General features: G+C 38.3%; 1 protein-coding gene across 5 annotated transcripts in view; it reads left to right on the forward strand.

Moving 5' to 3' along the window:
- dachs (unconventional myosin-IXb-like dachs) overlaps nucleotides 1–20,756 on the forward strand; it is a 55,672-nt gene that overhangs the window by 12,163 nt on the left and 22,753 nt on the right. For 2 of the 5 annotated variants that reach the window (XM_073091779.1, XM_073091776.1), the window contains exons 2-4: nucleotides 1,224–1,398; nucleotides 1,487–1,697; nucleotides 1,904–2,016. In XM_073091779.1, coding sequence (XP_072947880.1) covers nucleotides 1,561–1,697; nucleotides 1,904–2,016 — 250 coding nt within the window. In that variant the 5' untranslated portion in view covers nucleotides 1,224–1,398; nucleotides 1,487–1,560. Of the gene's footprint in view, nucleotides 1–756; nucleotides 1,055–1,223; nucleotides 1,399–1,469; nucleotides 1,698–1,903; nucleotides 2,017–14,400; nucleotides 14,596–20,756 lie in introns of those variants that run through there. The other 3 variants (XM_073091778.1, XM_073091777.1, XM_073091780.1) reach the window with 3 other exon arrangements.

The following is a 20,756-nucleotide window of genomic DNA, read 5'->3' on the forward strand; positions in this document are numbered from 1 at the left end:
CTGCGTCGCTGTAATCATGCGTTCCTCGTAGCGATCCTTCAAGTTTTTTATTTGACATATGCATTTTCCGCGCAGGTACATACATTCGTCATGACATGTTAGTCTAATACGCAAAGCCTTTTATGTTCCGATATCTAAGTAATGAATATGGATCCGGGATCGAATATGATGTATGTGTCTATGTGCTACCATTGAATCCACAATAATTTTTAAAAAGAGTTAGGAGTTTAGGGTGGAAATAATTGTAGGTACTTAGATTTATATTTCGTGTAAAAAATCAGACGGACCTAATTTCATAGTGTTTATGACGTCGTAGAAAAACAGATATACGGCCTTTTTTAAATTACTCCATCAATTAATAAATCAATACTGTTTGCCATAATAAAAATCAATAATAGGAACATGTGTTTGTGTACGCCGGCAGTTTCAGAAAGACTGACAAACAATTCTTGAAAATTTAACGACCAATGGATTTTTATTCAGCCGTTCCGTAAAAAGATGTTTATTTTATTATGCGCGTATCCTACGACACGAAGACGGCGGCGGGTCCCGGGAGAAGATCCCGGCGCAGCGGCCGCTTCCTAATGCGGAGGGCGGTCGGTGTGCCTTCCGCGAAACGGCGCGCTCTCACCGCCGCTGACCGACTGCTCCAGTGCGCCGCACTGCGCGCTCGCCCGGCCCGCCGTGCGCTCGTCCCGCCCACCTTCAGTCTCCGTACGCTCCACGGCCGCGATCGCGATCGCTCACGTCGCGACCGATTCGTTTATCGCGCATCGACCGCCGTCGTCGATGCCGCTACGCTCGTATCGATCGATTTAAGAAGTGTCCGTTGTCTTAAATAATACAGTGTTCGGTTCGAGTGCATCCCGAAGACTGAGCGGGGACCGGTGGTCCAAAGTTGCGTGTAAGGATCGCAAAAAGCCCCGTGCACATTCCGCCGCCCGTGGCCGGCTCGCTCCCCGGCGTTCCCGGCTGGCGTTGATTTTTGTCTTCGGACCTGTCTGGCGGCGCGCTCACGGAGCTGACGCGTGCGGGCGCACCTCGACATTACTGTGTGAGCACTGAGCACCTAAACTAAACTTTAACTATACCACAATACACATGTATGTAGGAGTGTGATATAACGAGGCTCACCCTGTTTGCGGTTCGTTTCTGCAGACTCATCGCATCTAATGACACAGTGTTTACGGCTTTCCTAACACCGTTATTATCGCTCATTGCAGGTCCGACGCGACGGGGTCGTCTTCGATTGAATAACGAGACATGAGAATATGAGCGTTCTTACAGAAAAAAACTTGGACGTGTAGAGTATTGCAAATTGCAAGCGATCGCGGGAGGCTTTTTCTTAGTATTGTGATGCGGTCGACCGTACCCATATCGGACACATGTAATATTTGGGTCAGTAGATTGAAATTTTATAATTTTCTAGTTTAGAATAAACGTTCATACGACACGAAGGTGAAATAAAGTTATCGCATTCGCATAGTGAGCGGCGGCTGCGCGTGCGGCGGAGCGGGCAGCGGAGCGGGCGGCGGTGCGGGCGGCGGCGATGCGCGCGGCATGCTGCTGCCGGACCAGCTGTACGAGCGCGCCGCGCCGCCGCCGCTCCACGCGCTGCTGCGCGCGCACCGCGTCCGCCCGGACTTCTTCTGCGCCTACCGCGCACGCAAACACGGACAAAATGTGACGCCGCGCAGGTATACCCTTCACTGTAAATAATAAAAAGCATATTTATTCCATTAATATACAGTTAATATTTTAAAAAATTTCAAGTTATTTTTTAATGGTAGTTATTAATTGTCAAATAATTTATCCTTCACCGTTCTCATCATAAATTCAATTACATGTATTGGTTTTTTTTTATTTGTAGTTTATTTAAATTGGCTTTTTCCAATTCCAACAGAACCACAGTTCCAGTAGCAGTGGAGGGTGCAGCGGAGGGCGCGGCGAGGGCGGCGGGCAGCGCGCAGGGCGGGCGGCGTGCCCGGCGACGCGTGCGCGGCGGTCACCGAGCGCGTTAGTATAATATTTATATTATATTATTCATATTTACAGATTTAGGATTATTGTAATAAGATAAAAACGTTATCGGTGAATAGAAAATTATTATACCAATAACGTAACATCACCAAAGGTAATTCCGTTAAATTGGAATCGAATGCGAAACAGTGAGGCCGCGTCGCGCTCGTCGTCACTGGCGTCGGGCGGTGCACTGCTTCTGAATATTTATTTACGAAAGCAGATGAAAGCATACTCGCGTACTGCCTTCGTCTGGTCTGTGCTAATTAAGAACATGCACTTGTTGTCTCTATTTATTATTATTCGCTTATTGATTTTATTTTTGAGACCATATTGATACCATTTTTATTAGTAGAATCCTGTGCTTTCTACGCATTTCTTCATTAATAATGAATACCAGGAAGTTTGCAACGGTTTAATGGGTAATCAATTGCATTAAATGATATGATTATTTTATCACATGCGACGATGCGGTGCCTCCGGCGACCGACGTCGCTGACTCAGCGCACGTCACTCGTAATCACCTATTCATGACATTGCCACAGTCGCGTACATGTGTTGAACGTCTTAAATATCACTAAACGATCAAAGTGCGGGCGATCCTCGATCACTACTAGTATGACTTTCTCTTTGGAAATCTCACGTATCCCTTTATAATCTCTTCGTTCATTCGTGTAAGGAATATAAGTAATAATGTGAAACTCGACTATATTATAACAATTTGCATAATTTCTCAGTTAATTTGGAACCTCACTGCTACTAACTACATCGTCTTCATTTGAAATGACGGATTTTTTTCATTCATCCATCGACTCATATAATTCCGTTGCAAAACATTATATCGTTGCAATAAATGAATGCTTCCCCTGAAAGAGGATCTTTGCTGCGTTGGAAGGAGCGTTTTAGATAAATAATATCGTTGTAAGTTTTTGCTGCCTGCTTCCTGGTTAATGTGGATTCTTCCTCATACATCCTTGAGTCGTTCCCACAAAGGCATGATGTTATTCAAAGTCAACTATAAATACAATTACTTAATTAACAAATTCAAGTAAGTTTGTAAAGTGATGTCCCTTCAAGATTTCCGATGCGACGGTGTACGCGCTGTGACGCTGCGCTCGCGAGCAAATGAACCGTTCGTTTCTAGAACTGTCAATTAGTTCTTCAGTTCGCGGAAAAGGGTATGCGCATTTGTCAACAAGCATATGTTAACGCACGTGACATGTAGATTTGCAAACTAACTGTACGGTTCAAGTAAAGAAAGCATATATTTAGCATTTTTTTTGTCTCTCTCTATTAAAGTATCTCATTTGTGTTGCAATTATCCGAATAAATGTTTCTTTCTTTCTTCTTCTTCCTTTCATATACGAGAACGTACCTTATAAACTAGGTACGAAATGTTAGTCCAATATGCTTTTATTTCTTTATTGAATGATTGGTTAATTGTTTATAAGGTAATAAAGTCAGTAATAGTTTAATATTATGGCCATTACACTAGACATGATGTCGTGCATCGTCCCTTGGTAGGTGTACCTAAACCTAAGTTTGTACGCACGTCAAAATGGTATGCAAATTTCTTATCTCTTTCGTCCTTTCTAGTGAATGTGCATTTAATTTAAATCCATAGAGTTTCGAAAAGGATTTTCTCTAATCTACTGCAAGGCTCGGACCAGATTATTTATCAGTTCGGAGTGGCATGCGCGGCCTCGCCGGCGCAGGCGCAACGCCGATAGAAGGCACTCGCCCCGTAAATCCGAAACGTCCAGTCGTCCAGATTAACGTATGCCTTAATTTCCAAACTATACGACTGTTATTAAATTCCCTGATATAAAGAGTCCACATAGCATGGAGGTTCAATCTTATTTTTATCAATTTTATTTAAACCAAAAATATTGTACGTACAGCTTTCAGCTGAACACATAGATGTATAGAGATGGATAAAACCACGATGGATAAACCCGATGTATTTGCGAATGATAATAATGAATGAATTAGGTACATAAAATTTATAAATATTTGATAAATGCATGATTTCATAATGGTAAATATTTCAATGGATATTTCTCCCAATATCATTACTATAGCACTTTGATGCGAGCTCATTACTTTTACATATAACCATAATAGTGTTGCCAGTATGTTTTCATAATGCAGCCAAACCCGACAAGGTAGCGGTATGAAACGTAACTGTTAACTAAATCTCTATGGGAACGTCGAGTTATAACTATAAATAAGAGGACAGGTCCGCGCTCCGAGCAGCAACTCAGCAAGCGATACCACAAAACGATCAATACATAAGTTTTTCATCGCTCAGCGGCGAGCAGATACGGCGCGGCGCGGAGAGTGTCGGATTTATGGGCTTTTCTTCGTGCGCCACTCGTTTCACTACTTGTGATGTTTATAATTATGTTTCCATACATAGTTGTACCACGCTTTTTAATATTCATTATATATCTATTACCTACCGTCATCCATATTTATCCGTTACTGATCCGCTGATTTGGAACGGACTACCTCTCAGGATAGGATAAGGACGGCCTTATTTCACTACGGTTCACACAGCTTTGAGATAATTGAACACCCAAAATCAGGGATAAGATTCTCTAATTCAAAACCGGTTCTGATAAATTGAAATTAATACAATTACTATCACGGCCAACTTACAACCCGTACAGTACAGAAAGTACGTACCCACGGGGAAAATTAAATTTAAAGTGTTTATAGTAAACTCGTTGAAGTCTTTTACTTCAGTAATTGAGTAATTTTAACCATAAGTCGGAAAAAAGGAGTATTTTTATAAACAAAAGAAGATATCTACTTACGTGGCGATATGATAAGCCTGTGTAATTATAATACTTAATAGTCATTAAATTCTTAAATAAATGTTCGATACATCTGTTACCTGGAAAGACTTACGTATTATAACTTTTAATTTATCTCACGTCCATTCGGAAAACATTTTGTCTAATTACGGCTCGGCCGTTGATTGGTGACATTTGAATTCTGTCGATATTTTTAAGCGCATTAAAATTCAGCACGACGAGATAACGCAGAGGGGCTGCACGCGACGCGCGCCGCCGCCGCGCACGCCGCGCTCGCCGCACACGCGAACACAGCGGGGACATCATTATGTATATTGTTAAATAGTTATGAACCAATTAGATTAGTGAACTTATCAGCAATAGATTAATTTATTATCATGGTCTTTTAAAGTTGCTTCACAGGGTTTTCAAAATTCATTTCATAGAATGTACCGGATATTGCAGAACTGATTCTCTCAGTTTCGTTGCATCAGCAGACATCTACTAGTAAACGCACAGATTATAAATTATTTATTTACTTGAAGTTCCTGTGCTCTGAATTAATCGACTTCTTCATTTCAAAGACAAGGCGGAAAATATTAGCTAATTAACATCAATTATTATTTTCGCATTAACACGCCCTGCAATGTGAATTATTGTCTTAACCATTTTATTTAATACAAAAAGTTTAGATTATATCAAAGTAAAACTAAATACCATTTACAAAACTGTTAAAAATATAAAGAAATACACACGTGCATTTTTTACAAATATTAAACTATTACATAGATTTTTAACTTTATTCACCCCAGTTCAAAGCTTTTTCGAAATCGTGTGAATGTGTGCTAACGAACTGTAACTTATAATAACTATTGGAGATTGGTGGTTTACGTATTAACGTGTTACAATTTTTACGAGCAATTTGGACGATTTCGTTGGCGTGATAGGCGCACATTATCGCGGAGATGCGTCGCCGGCGCGCGGATGCGAGCGCGAGCCGCACGAGCTTTTACATCGACTTATTAATTTTTTATAAGTTGCGGAGACGGCGCGGCGTAAAAGGATCGCTGTACGTAGTTATAGGCGCGTGCAGTGTGACATCGTCTAAATGTTAAATCGTGTTTCACTTGTTATTCTCATTGTTTGCTAATTTGTAATGAATATTATAAACAAAAACAGTACACATTAACACAAGTGTAGTTTATTTTCAATTCGTGCAGTGTAGGATTGTCAAAGTTAGCACAACATTAAATACCTCTAAAACCTTACCAGAGTGCGGAGGCCGTCCAGGGATGTACGATGCAGTGGGTTAGTAATTTTAATTGTATATATATAAACTCATAACTTATATTACTATATACATAACAAACTATGATCAAAAGCAAGTCTGCGTTTTTTAATTCTAGAAATGTCTAAATTTGTTATCCAGTAAAATAGGAGACCTAATAGTTGTGCTTGTATAATGTGCTCGTATGGGTATTGTTGTACAATTTATTTTAGCATCGGAATAAAACTACCAATCGCACAAGAAACTAACGCTATAATCAAAGATCGTACATAAATTCGTTGCTACTTTCGTGAGATTCACTCTTACAATTAACGAAATTTATTGTTATACCAACGTTGGTTATATAGTTTAGTGCAGGGTTGTTGCTGATGCAGGTTTTTACTAGATCAGCGGATGCTGATGCTGATTTCTTCAGATTAATACAAGCTGATGCTGATGCTGATGCTGATATTTAAAAATACTAAATATAAATATATTTTATACTGAGGTATTTGTACGTCCCTTACGAGAATAGTCTTTTTAAACCAACTTCACAAAATGAGGCAGTTTCTCAATTCTACTGTATATATGTCTTTTTTATGTTTCTTCGCGGATAACTTCGTCGTTTATGAACCGAACTGGATGATTTTTATTTTGTTGGAAAAAAAGATATTTCCAAAGTAGTTCCGTTATAAGAAAATAAGGGTCTGATGATGGCAGACCAGAGAAATCGAGGGGAACTTTCAAAAATCGTAAGGGGGACTAGTGCATTTGTAAGATTTTTAGTATGTCATCACTAAAAAAGGTGAAAAAAAAAAATAATTAATTAATACAATCGACTTCCATGTCACTACAAAGCAAAAATCAACTGAAACAAATTTTGGCTCAGCACATATCTCCAAAGCCGGCGCTCATATTGAACACGCTGTTTACGCCATTATCCAACGAAATATATTTAGCACCGACTTCAAAACCAAACCAACATCCACTTCAGCTACCCTCCACTCTACAGTGACACAGAAGTCGGCATTTATTTGTTATTTCTTTTTTACAAAAATTACACTGTGTCGTATCTTTGTTCAATAACGAAATATTTGGTCATATTGCACTTTTCACTGGATGTGGCATTATGAATTGAATACATAATTCTGTTATTGATCGATTGAACTATGATCGAAAGTTATTGATGTCTGACCAACTTACGTTGTCAATACAATTGAATGATTGTTTGATGACAACTTGTGTTTATAAACTTCTGTGATTGGCTAAAACTCCACGTGATTTAAGCTCGGTCCCGCCTTCAACGAACACGTTACAATTTCAATATCAGCATTAAATATCAGCATCTCTTGTTGCGGATGCGGATGCTGATGCTGATATTTAAAAGAAAGCTGATAATCAGCGGATGCTGATGCTGATGCTGATATTCAACAACCCTAGTTTAGTGCCAGTAATATACGTATAAGTAGTCTTCGACTTAAAACAAGAGCGACTGTACCTATAGAGCAAAAATAGTCATAAAGATAGTGTTTCCGCGTCCATGGTTTGTCCGCAGAGGACAGCTCTGTGTCGCTATGTTTACTTGAATAGTAAGTAATAAATCTTCGATAAAAAGGTGTTTTTCGAAGGCTTTCCAGGATCTTACTGACACGAGTTTTTGTGTCCGCACTCCGGGGGTGAGCGGTGTCTCTTGTGTTTTTACGTCTTCTTGGAGCTTGTTTTCATTAAAATAAGTTATGCCTCGAAACAATATGAGCATCTAGTTTCATTCTATTAGCAAAAAAAAAACATTTATATACTAATTTAAGCGCACGTTTTATTATGATAGAAGATTCGTATATAAAAGGACGACCTTCACCGAGCTGTGTAATGGATGAAACGTTTTTTGTATCAAATTAACTATGTCAAAAAGTATATTGCAAATCGGTTGAGTAAAAAAATTCAGTCCAGAATAGTTTTATTTTTCTTAAAAAAATTCACTATTTTCTTTAATAGAAAAATCAATGACGCCATTCGTCGGGCTTATGTCACCGTCAATGTGCCGGCTTGTTTAGAGCCGAATGGTCTCGCACGTGACGATGGCAAGCGGCCTGACGGTATGACGTTAATACCCTGGAAGGGGGGAAGGATGTTGGTGTGGGACGCTACGTGTGTCGACACATTGGCTCCTTCTCACCTCCAGGCATCATCATCTGGCGCGGGGGCGGCGGCTACTGCTGCTGAAAACGCCAAGCGTCATAAATATGTTAGTTTGTGTAATAACTACATATTTGTGGCGTTTGGTGTTGAAACTTTAGGTCCATGGGGCCCGGATGCTTGGCAGTTGTATAAACAACTGTCAACACGATTGGTCGACGTCTCTGGAGATCCAGGAGCTGGCACGCATTTCGCTCAACGAATTGCTATAGCAATTCAAAGAGGAAATGCTGCCAGCATCTTGGGTACCTTGCCCAAGGACAGCGATGGTGATCATTTTTTATGGTAGTCTTTATGTTTTTATATTTTTGTATTTCGTTTTTGTATATATGTACATTTTGTAAATAAGTTTCTATTAGTATATAATTTGATTTTTTTTGTTTAATTAGTATTTAATTTTATTGTTTCAAATATTGTAACTAAGGTTATATTATTATTATCCAATAAATTACATACCAAAATTAAAAAAAAAAAAAAAAAAAAAAAATAGAAAAATTAGATAGTAATCGAAATTATGAAGCGTTATAATATGCAAACGTTAAGTTGACTATTTTTTCCTGTCACAACCCTTGGGTAGGCGGGTATAAACAGGTAAACTAGTTGGCCTATTCTATATTGCATATTCTATAGGCTTCATTCTTTCGATTGGTATGTAATTTGTCCAAAAATCAGACCAGTGAAATTTTTAAGAAAAAAAAAATATTGTAAAAAATTCATATTCTGGACTGAAATTTTTTAGACAACCCATTTGCAATATACTTTTTGACATATTTAATTTCATATAAAAAAGGTTTCATCCATTAACCAGCTCGTTGAAAGTCGTCTTATATCAGGATTTTAGACCATTACAAATTACATACTTAATTAAACGTTACTTACTTGCTTTTTATATGCAATATTTTATTATGTATGCATTAGTATTGGTATTTAATATTGCGATAGCTCAAATTAATTATTCAATTCGAAAACCTGAAGTATATATTTTTTACCAATTTCTGACTATTTATTTAATATCAGTATCAATAAATAAAAAAAATAAATAAAAAAGCCTTTTATTCCATGCTCATTACATCTTTACAATTACAATTACAATTACAATTTACAGTTTTACAATTTTTATGTATTAAATTAAATTAAATTATTAAATTTAAATTATTACATTTTTTACTTATATTATTAATCAGCTTAACGTAATAATAGGAACTGCTAAATTATATTTACATAATTACATTATTATCATTTAGACAATTTATTTTATTGATTATTATTATTAAATTATACATTATTTTATTATATAATATTGACATTTTATTAATTTAATTATTGCATGGACCCCCCTCAGGTGAAGGCCTCCTCCTCCAAAGCTTTCCATTTTTCCCGATTTTTAGCCATTGTAACCCAGTTCTGTCCTGCGATCTTTTTAATGTCATCTTCCCATCGTGTATAAGGTCTACCTACGCGGCGCTTGCCTGAAGGACCATTCCATGTAGTCACCCACAGTGTCCACCTTTTATCTTCCAAACGTGCTACATGTCCGGCCCATCTCAGTTTTAACTTTTGTGCGTAACTTAACGCGTCTATAGCCTTTGTTACGTGTCTTATTTTTGAATGTCTTATTTTATGTATTTTCTTAATTTTTAGCATACTACGCTCCATACCTCTTTGGCACTTTATTATTTTATTTTTAATATTTCTAGTAAATTTCCATGTTTGGCATGCGTAAGTTAGACAGGGGAGAATGCATGAGTCCATAATTTTCTTTTTCAACGTTACTGGTATATTGCTTTTTAAAATTTCTTTATAACTCCAGAACTTGTTCCAAGTGATGTTTGATCTTCGCTCTACCTCTAGCTCATTGGTATTATTGTTGAATCCTACTTGTTTTCCGAGGTAGATGTTTCGTTCCACATATTGTATTGGTTCGTTATTTATTGTGATGACTCTCTTCGCTCTATTTGTCATGACTTTTGTTTTTGCTAAGTTGATTTTCAGGCCTATTTGTCTGCTAGCTCTGTAGAGAGATTATATCATGTATTGTAAGCTGTCACTACTCTCCGATAACAGTACGAGATCATCTGCGAACCTTAGATGACTTAGGTGATTTCCTTTAATGTTTAATCCGTACCTCTCCCAGTCTAAACAAACTTCTTATTTTTTAGATAAATGTAAAGCAAGATACTGGAGCTAATGCTTTATTAATTATATGTAAAAATAATGGCATTTAAAAAAAAATTAAAAAGAAAATAATTATTTTTAAAATTAAAAAAGACAAACCCACTGAGTTTCTTACCGGATCTTCTCAGTAGAGGTCGCGTTCCGATCCGGTAGTAGTTTAAGAAAATATTCTAACTGACAATTTGTAAGTGCCGCCGTTGGCCTATACAAAATAAATATATTTCATTTCATTTCATTTCATTAATTTGTTTATCAGTATCAATAACATAAGAATAAATTTTGTTTTTATTTAACAACACATGCAATACTCGGTTTTATAAATGCTTCGTATTTTATATATGACAAATAGCGTAACGGTAATGGCAACGTCATACATATTGCATGACAGCCGTGTCTGAAGCATTTATCTCCGGTGCGGAGTGTGCGAGCGGCCGTGTGTGCGCGCGCTGTGGCGGCCCGCCGGCGGGTCGCAGTCCGCTGTCGGGTCGCGGCCCGCCGCCGCCCGCCGCTGCGAAGTGCAGCGGCACTCATCGATGCGGATGCGCAATGTAACTAATCCACGAATCTCGGGGAATATCTCGTCTGTTGGATCACCCCGGGAGTGCCTTGAGCTTGAACCAATTAGATTTGACAGTCTGAACCGATGTACCTACTTACATTTTACGATTTCTGTAACGAAACGTTAACGCGTAAGAAAAGAGTTTATACTTATTTTTAATTTACAGTAGTTGCGTAACGTAGGATACGTATTTTGTAGGTTGTATCAAATCAAATCAAATCATTTTCTAATTTAAATTAACTAGATTCTTTACAGAGCTCTTTTTGAATGTCATTACTACCACCAATTTACAAGGTGTTTCGTTATGAGAAGAAGCGGCGAAAGAAACTCCATAACACACATGTTTTTAAAAAAATAAATGTTTTATACAATGGCAAGCTTAACCTAATGTGACATGTGGGGCTGGAGCTACGTCAGACCACACCGTTTTATCAGTCAAATAATCATTCAGCCTATAGTACGCTTCTTACATAGCGTTTGTTTAACGACAAATTTAGACGTTTTCTCCGTGAGATTCAAGATGTGGTCGGATATCTTATTGTAGTAGCGAATAGTAGTGAATAGTAGCGAATTGTAGTTACCCATGAAAGATCTAGCCACCGTACATAATCTATATTTAGTTATTGATAGTTTATTTATATTTCTAGTTTTAAAATTATGGTGGCTACTATTTTTTTCAAACATATCAGTGTCTGATACACATTATATTTTCATAGACTTAACGACTATTTACCATTTATGTTAATGATTTATATATATTTAGTTATATCAGTTATGTTAATGAATAAAATTATGTTACCGGGCGGTAAAACTACCAGCAGATTGCAGATTATTGCCTGCCTACACTGGGCAGACTAGCCAATAAACAAACAGTACCGCGATTAGGCATCATTCGCCATTATTCATTTAACTATAATTGGAGGCGCCAATCCGAAGCTCATTGCACTTGGCAATGTTGGCTGGCCGAGGCTTCGACTCAAGATGTTTACCCATATAACTTGCGTTGAGCTAACAGTATTCTTATATAGTTTTATATGTAGGTATACTAAAATATCATACATTCAAATAGAAATATATCATGTATATTTGCAGCTTCTTTGAGTAGACGTCTAAGAATAAATAGTAAATATAGATAAATCATACTATATTATGCATGTTTTAAATTGCGTATTGATGAAAGTGTATTAATTGACGCAAAATTGAAATTATCTGATCATACTATAAGAATAATGAAAAGCTTGTAATACAGCGCAGCCCAGTGGCCGTTCGAAGAAGTTCTATCGCGAACACGTCACGGACTCGTAAGTTTGTCGCCGGATGAAAAAGCTGCCTCGCTACGCTAGCCACGTATTTACAATAATTTACGATAGGTGGCAGCACACCGGCTCTCTACAGTAAAACGACTTTAAGCTTAGATATGAATATAAAACAGGACTTTTATATGTTAAATAATTACAAATGTGAGATTAAATGGATATTGTTTACATGTCTATCCACAAGTATTATTTTTTCTATTCCTATGTAAATAGTACATATATGTAGCATTAATTATTTTACATTAACGGGCTTAACATTAGGGCGAGGTTAGTTTAATCATATTTAAATACTAAATACAAACCAATTTGCCAATGGTATTCATTGCGGTTCCTGCAACTCAGGCAGGTTTTCATGCATCTCGATGCACTTAATACTATTTTCCCCATCAGCCTTCACGTCATCTGGTCACGTCTCGCCTCCGCCTGTATTATGTTTTCTTATGCGGTTTCAAAAAAGAAATTTCATAATTAACAGTAATAATAAAAAAGGAGAAAAACCATTCTGTAAGGCGACATTGCAGAATGTTCCTTACTTATCTTCCGTCAATGATAATTTTAACTGAACTTATAGCAGATATGAAGACTGCACAAAAAGCAACTCTTGCTAAGAGTTATAAAATTAGAGAAGTCCAATTTGGTGACGTGAAATTTTTATCTGTTACCTTATGAATGTAGAGATATATGATTACTCTGTATTATTCTATATTTTAGTTAAAGTTTAGTATATGCCTTTAAAGCGGTATAATAAAGACTCTCAATACTATAATAGTTGTTGGTCGCGAGTAAAATCTAGGATAATCCTAGATTTTACTTTTTGAGCCCTTGAATTCAAAGTAAATGAAAACGGAATAAATATTTCAATCAAATTACTTCCTAAGAATAACTTTACTTACTAACTAAGAATTGCTGTAGCAAAATACCTATGTGGTTTTCGCTTCTCAGACTTGTCGGTTTGTTGTGAGTCACCGAACACTCTCTCATTTTCCTTATACATAGTTACTTAATCTTATGATAGTCAAGAGTTCGTTATACCTTATTAAGGTAGTAAAACATGTCGAGATTCGGTTGTAGTGAGACTGTGAGACCATTGCCACATATTGTTTTTATAGAACCCACTAGCATTATTCTGGCCGCGGTATTCTGGCTTAAATTAATAAGATACAAGTCTTTAGTTGATTTATCTATGCAGGGTTAACAAACCAACGTTGTAAGTTGCTAAAAAAATATTTCGTATTTAAGTATTATACCCATTTAAAAATAATTTATTGTTACGAACAGAAAGTTTTCAAGTATGATATTTATATATAAAAACTGTAAAGTAATTTTGTACTTTGGAGAAACAGGTTTATATGTTAGCGGCTCTATCAAAATATTAGGCGTAACGTGTCCCGATCGCGCCGGCGTCGACGGCTTGTAACGGTTCCGTCGCATCAGCGTCACCGGCCAGCTCCCAGCGGCCCACGGCGACACTGCCAGCCTGGACCAGCTTGAGATCACGCTGAGATACTCATTATTTTGAGATTCTGTCGAAATCTGGAAGGGTTGGGTCGTGGCCGACGGGACGGGCCCGGATGGTGCGCGCATAGCTTTCGGCGCGAGAGCTTACAAATAAATAAACCAGTTCCCCCTCCCCCCGCCCGCGCGCTGCTGCACAGCCTCCGCCTCACCTGACGCAACTGCGTATATTATCCGCTTAAATGCATGAAATGAACCTTTAGCGTCGGCGCTTAAAGGCTCGTCGCATCTCTCCCACGAATATAAGAGAAACAATAGTGGGTATGGGGATCGCAGGCGGATGATGGCTTCTGTTGAATTAGGTGTTCCCAAATGTTCGCCGTCTCACGTCGGCATACCTCCTGAATATCTGGGTCACCTAACGTCCCTTTATTTAAAAATAAACTTTCTATAGTCACGAGTAACGTTTTAATTGCAGATACTACAAGGTTTGTATCGTTGCATGGTAGGCCGTGGGGATGATGTCAAATAATGATTTGTTTAATCCACAATTAGGTGTCAGTGGTAGGTCGGTAGGGCGGCGCGGGTCTGCGGGCGGCGGGGCGGCGGGCTCCGGTGCGCGGGCGCGGCAGTTCGCGGGGAGACGCACGCGAGAGTGGTCGCCGCTATCGGCAAACAGCGGTGCGGCCGCGGAGTGTGATGCGAGCGCGCCGCCCGCCATGGCCACGCTCGGCCTCTCCAAGGTGTTCATTCTGGACAAGTACTTCACTGAGCTGCAGAAGTTCTGGGAGACGGAGAAGAAGTTGCAAGGTGAGCGAGCGGCGCCCGTCCCGCGCGCCGCCTCGCCCGCGGCGCTGCGCGGACGCTGAGGACGAGATTGTGATGATTTTATTACTTTTTATATTGTGCTCGATTGTCGAAAGCTCTACATTTTTCACCTGTAAACATCGATCGGTGCTATCGTGGGATCTAATTCGATCCGGCTCGAAGGACCAGGTAGTCGTGATATGATTGGCTTTCGTGTATTTTCGATTTACGTTCTCGATTCTTATACCTAATGATGTTGGTGAGTTTTATATTTCAAATATAGCTTTAGTTATCTCGATTAAGATTTTTTTCATTCAAACTCTATAGTTTGAATAAAAAAAATATGTTTATATGAGCTGTGTGTATGAAGTTTTTAATTACTTACTGTAATTGATTTTTTGCGAAGCTCATTGCTTCGCTCGAGAAGTCTACAATATCATATTACGTATGGACTATTCAGCGATCATTAGCTATTGAAATTTGAGCTTTTACAAGATATTGTCTACCTTCCTTACCAACCTTCTTCATAATACGTATTTTAAACCCCTCGTTGTAACCGCCGCCGTTTCAAGGGCTATCGAACATGTTTTGTATAATGATATTCATATTGCAGTTAAGCATAAGTGCATATTAGGCTACGGCGGTCGGCGGCTAACGGCGCGAGTTGCAAGCATAGATAGCGGGGGTAGCGGGGGAGGGGGAGGGGCGCACAGGTATCGCGGCAAATTCGGCCCTTGCGCGCCTCGGCCTTCGCTCGGCTCCGGCATCTTAACTACCTAACATCGCCTCAGGACCTAAACAAAAACAACATTTATAGATTCTTTAGCGAAATAATCATGTAGTATTTCCAAATTCAAAGGTTACTATTACGCAAAATCATACATTTACACTAAACTTGGTACCAAGGTAACAAGCAAGTGGTAATACTATGGTAAAAAAACATACTTTTATGTTACTTGTCTCTACCATATCAGTCACTATCAGCTGCCCAAGCCTTTATGTCACTCTCGGGGACTGTCCCCTTATAACAATAGATTACGCGTTTGCAATGAGCTTTATACCTACGTGTTCGGCTCTTTATTTTATGAAAAATAACATTACCATATCTAGTCACACAAAACAATTCAAAAACCGTATCATCACTATAAGGTGAAACTATAATTTTGAATAAATGAGGTTTGAATTTGAAGGCTCTACCTCATACATCTGTGTGCCTTGTTTGTGTACACAATGCACGTGTAGTACATACCAGCTTGCGAGAGTGCGCCTGCACCGGTGTGTGTGAGTGTGTGTGTGTGTGGGTGTGGCGGGTGCGCGTGCGGCCGCAATTACACGGCCGCGCGGCGCACGCGCAGTTTTTGCAGCACCGCTTCCCGCGGTATCTAAATCATTATGCGGGGCAGAGTAAATTCCATAAAGCAAAATTATTCTTTTCGTCGAAATAATATAACAAAATAAAGATAAAATTGACAGCCACCAAAAAAAAAACATACTTGTTATTGATAATATTTTATGTATGAAGTATTCCGCTCGATGCTTAAATTCAAATTTCAAATTGAATTTAGGTTTTAAATCGCCATACATTTAAAAAAAAAGTTATTCCTTTTATCTTGTTTTTTTAAACAAATATTGTTTTATTATAAAAATAGTTATAAATGATAATATAGAAATATATAGTAGTACAATAAATAAATTTATTTAAATTATAAAATTCAATCGTTTATAATCATTGTATTAAAAGATTAGTCTAGGCCGCAGTTCGTCCCATACAAAAGACATCAACGCGCGTTCACTACCTCTCTCAGTACAAACGTATTTTCATTCTTCACCAAAAATGCGTAAAGTACAAATACGTTACGTTCATATCCCCCTTATGTTACATTGCTAGTGTCATAAATTTACTGAATATAAGTTTGGTAATCATGTTTAAAGATTGTTAATCTTGCATCTAAACCCAATTTTAAATTGACTATAGTTCTTATACTTTGGATACATTTATTATCCAAAATATGAGAGAAGTTACAAAAACTAGTAATTTATATAATTAATTTCAACATTTTCAATTATTTTAATTTGATTATTATTAATTTCTTGTCAATCAAGAAAAGTTATTTTACTTTTACTTGTTGTTCTTAAAAATAATATAAGTAAAAATTAATATCGTCAATGCAAGCAAGTACAGGTTTAGTTTATAATATTATATATATTTCATTATAATATTCAGTCACTTACTCTTAATTGTAATTTAAAGTTGTTAGGTTTCATTGAATCATGATATATTATTAATAACTTGAACATTTAGGGACATTTTGTTATAAGACATAAGTCTGATTGTGTTGCTTCTTGTGTGTTTTATGTGAGGGGTTTACATTCTTTGTCACATAACTATAGTCGGGCTAGATAGCATCGCGAGCACCGCCGCCGCTGCATTATCCGCCTTAAGTAAAACTTTGTTAAAGTGTAAATACATCGCTGGAAACGAACGTTGGACAATGGTGGAGGATTGCGGCGACGAGATCGCGATCGTTCCTCGAACACGGGCTCACGTTAACCTGCGCCTCTCTAGCCTTTGAATAGCTTCCAGTTTCACTGTTTCCTAGTAATGAGATATGTATTCACAACTAAAGTAGTAATGACAGAGTTGCTCCGAGCGAGTGTCGAATGTCTCTTCATTAACCGAGTTGTTTACAATTGATTGTGCTGTGCGCTAGTTTAATTCATTATATATTACATAAGTAGGTATAATAAATTGTTAAAACTAAATAGTACCCTTTTATATAGTAGGTACTAAGCATACATGGCCAAGACTGTCATGAGAATTAAGATGGCAAAGGACAGTAGTATTGTTGTCTTTATAGTCGCAAACGCATTTAGACCAACGGGACAAGACCCGTCGAGACCTGTCCCAAAATACACGCGTTCAGTCAATTATTTCAAGGATATAAAGACACCCAGAAGACCTTTAGGGAAAACACTATTAATGAAGTGCCTGCCTGTCGAGGTGTTTTTACAGTTCCCCACTCGAGTCATCGGCATTCTTGTCCTTATAGTGCATTACTCGTAGGTATGTCTTCGTCGATCTAGGGTAGCGCGAGGTGTCGATCGGTTAATGAGAAAATTCCTCGGCAAGTAGTTCTCGCGAGCGCTGCGCACGTGGCGGCAACGCGTGCGCTGTTTTTACGCGAGTGCTCGGTGAGCCCGCGTCGCCGGCATTAGACACGCGGCCTGCGCCTGCCGACATACGACACTCGACACCGACACTACACCATCATTCACCTTATATCCAGCTAGCTAATCAAAACACTCATCGTACAGTTTTCGAGAATATTATCAAACAAATAGGGTTTCAAAACATCACATTGAATAATTCATATTTATGAAGGAATAACATACAAATGTTCCAATCGTATACACGAAATACTCATATCATCAAGGGCGGGCACACACAGTCATAGTTTTGCTAGGTAGGGTGTGTCTAGTGTTTGAATAATGCAATAACACGTATATATACGAGAACCTAATACGTCTAATACCGTAAATGACCAACGGTCGTTGACCCCGCGCACTAAAAAGTGACAATTTCATTTATTCAGGAGCTTCCCCTTGTGGCTTCATCCAAGTGTAGTCCAGCGCATAATTTTCTAAATATTACTTAGGAACTAAAAAAATAGTTATGATAATACATGCTTTGTATGAAAGAACGTTTGAAAGATGTAACAACAAGCCTTGGCAATTGTGTAAAAATTCACTAACACAGATACGAGTATAAAGTAAAAAAAAACATGAAAATTTTAATTATTCCTATTCCGCCGGCCATAGGGCAGTGAGCAGAAAAACATATTTAGTGGTTAAAACTCGGCCTCTCTATTAGCTTCCAATACCGGGCGCGCATCACTAATTTTACGAAGTAGGTAATATTCATATAAATAAATAATTATCGCTTGCTATAACGGTATAGAAATAGAAATGCGAGAAAACCTACACACCACACAGTTATTTAAAGAAAAAATCTCAAAAGTGCATACAGTTTACCAATTCGCACTAAACCAGCGAGGTGAACTACGGCATACAGCCCTCTTACTCTCAGAAGAGACCCGTTCCCAGCAGAAGGACCGTTAAGTCTCAATTTGTTTATGTATATTTTGTGTGCCGTCAGGATAATCAAATAAATTTTCATGTCATCAGAATATCTGGCGAAAATACATAGATTGCCTATGTATTTTTCCGAAATTAGATCATCTTTTCCATACAACAAGTAACTGCGACTTTTAAAAAATGCTGAGTAAAAAGTAGGTAGAATATAATCAATGGAAATACGATTCTTCTAACACATCAATCATTACGTTGATCCATGATCTATATGGTAAGAAAAAAAGCTCCTACTTACTAAGTAGTTCCGCCGGTTACCCGTAACCAGAATCATGTGTATCTACCTACTGTTTGTTTTACTCAGATTTATCACACGGAGAAATACGTCGACACAAGGTTCTGCTCGAATGACATTCTGATTCATTATCGTGCGGCCGCGTGTTTAAGTACGCGTGTGTTTATGTGGCGAAGGCGCGTCACCGCGATCCCAGTTTTTGCGGCGCGCACGCTCAATTAACCCGACTTTCTCACGGCCGCTGCGGAATTTACTCGAAAGCAACCTGTCGAGCTCCGATATTGCTCCGGAGGCGATATGCGTAAGCTCTTTTTTAGCGGTAATTAAAATGAAGAATGTGCGAAGGGCCTTCAGAGATGCAGCGCGCGTCGCGCGGCGGGCGGCGGCGGGCGGCGGCGGCGCGCGTGCGGCCGGAAAGTAAAAGCTCGCAGCGCGCCGCCGCCGCCGCCGCCGCTTTTTGCGCGGACACCTCGGAGCCGCACGACGCATGTGCAATGAGCCCTCTCTCACGCACGCAGGAAACTAGACGCACGCTGAATTTCTTCATTAGAGATTTATTACCGACTTACACTTGCTACGACTGCTAACACATACGTACTGCTAAATAGTCAGTACTTTGTGTATACAGTGTGTGGAATGTGGATAGAGCGGCCAGGCCAATATACAACTGAAGCTAAATCGACTAGACAAGATTCTTTTTTTTGAATATTTACGAGTCGATAACTTATATATTTATATTTTGAATATTTACGAATGTAATTGGCTTTTATTTTAAGTTTTCAAAAGATGTTTTCGACGACTTTGATTTGTCGGCTCTACCCCTCTTTTAATACAAATAGTTAATAGGTGTTAATAACAAGTAATTTAATTAAAAAAATAAAACAAAAACCAGACTGCACTAAAAAGGACTAAGTAGAATTTCCAAAAACAGTGAAATAGGCGTTTCATTATTTTTATCCAGAACGACAAATACAAAGTTTTAGAATAGGTATCTGCTTCAAAATCAAAAGATGTTCAAACAATATTATCTTATTATATCCTCGTAGTGCTCATTTACGATATATAAAAAACTTATGTGTACAATTATAACATGCGGTCAGCGGTTTCCCTTTACGTTGATCTCTGGGACAGCAACTTTCTCATTTAGTCAGACAGTCATCTCGATTTGTTATATATATAAAACTATTGTGCACGCACACCCGTACTGCGTTACGGTTCGCGTAATTGGTGCTGTGGGTTATTGGTGGGCCACGGCCGCATTGAAGCCCTACATTGCAACCCATTGTTTCAGTCCACTTAAACGTTCATAATATATTGAACCGTTGTATACACACTTTATATTCAAATTCTCAAGACTAATGTCACTTAAAACGTGTTGTTCTTGTAAATCCATAAAAATATAAACGCATTCGTAAACGTTGATTAAGCAATAACTTGTATTTCGGCAGTCCGCGAATGATAGGTATGCAATGATTTATTAATAAATGTAATACATGTAAACCAAACCTATCGAGTAGGGTATCAAATGAAAGGAAATTAAAAGGAGACTACACATACATTTGATAATAATGACGAAATTGAAATACTTTTGTAAGGAAACAAGGTAGACAACATCAATGACTCGCCAACTTTACCTACCTACATAATAATGAAATGAAGTGAAATGAAAATGATTTATTTCCAGAATGTAGTTACGGTAGATGGTATTAGTATTAGATAGATGGTAATAGAAACAGGTATTGTCATCATCTCCGTCAAGTGGTAGCTATGTTGTCCGCTT

The sequence above is a fragment of the Epargyreus clarus genome, unplaced genomic scaffold (genome assembly GCF_041222505.1).
Source record: "Epargyreus clarus isolate Ecla_fem2 unplaced genomic scaffold, WU_Ecla_fem_2.2 ptg000034l, whole genome shotgun sequence".
NCBI lineage: Eukaryota > Metazoa > Arthropoda > Insecta > Lepidoptera > Hesperiidae > Epargyreus > Epargyreus clarus.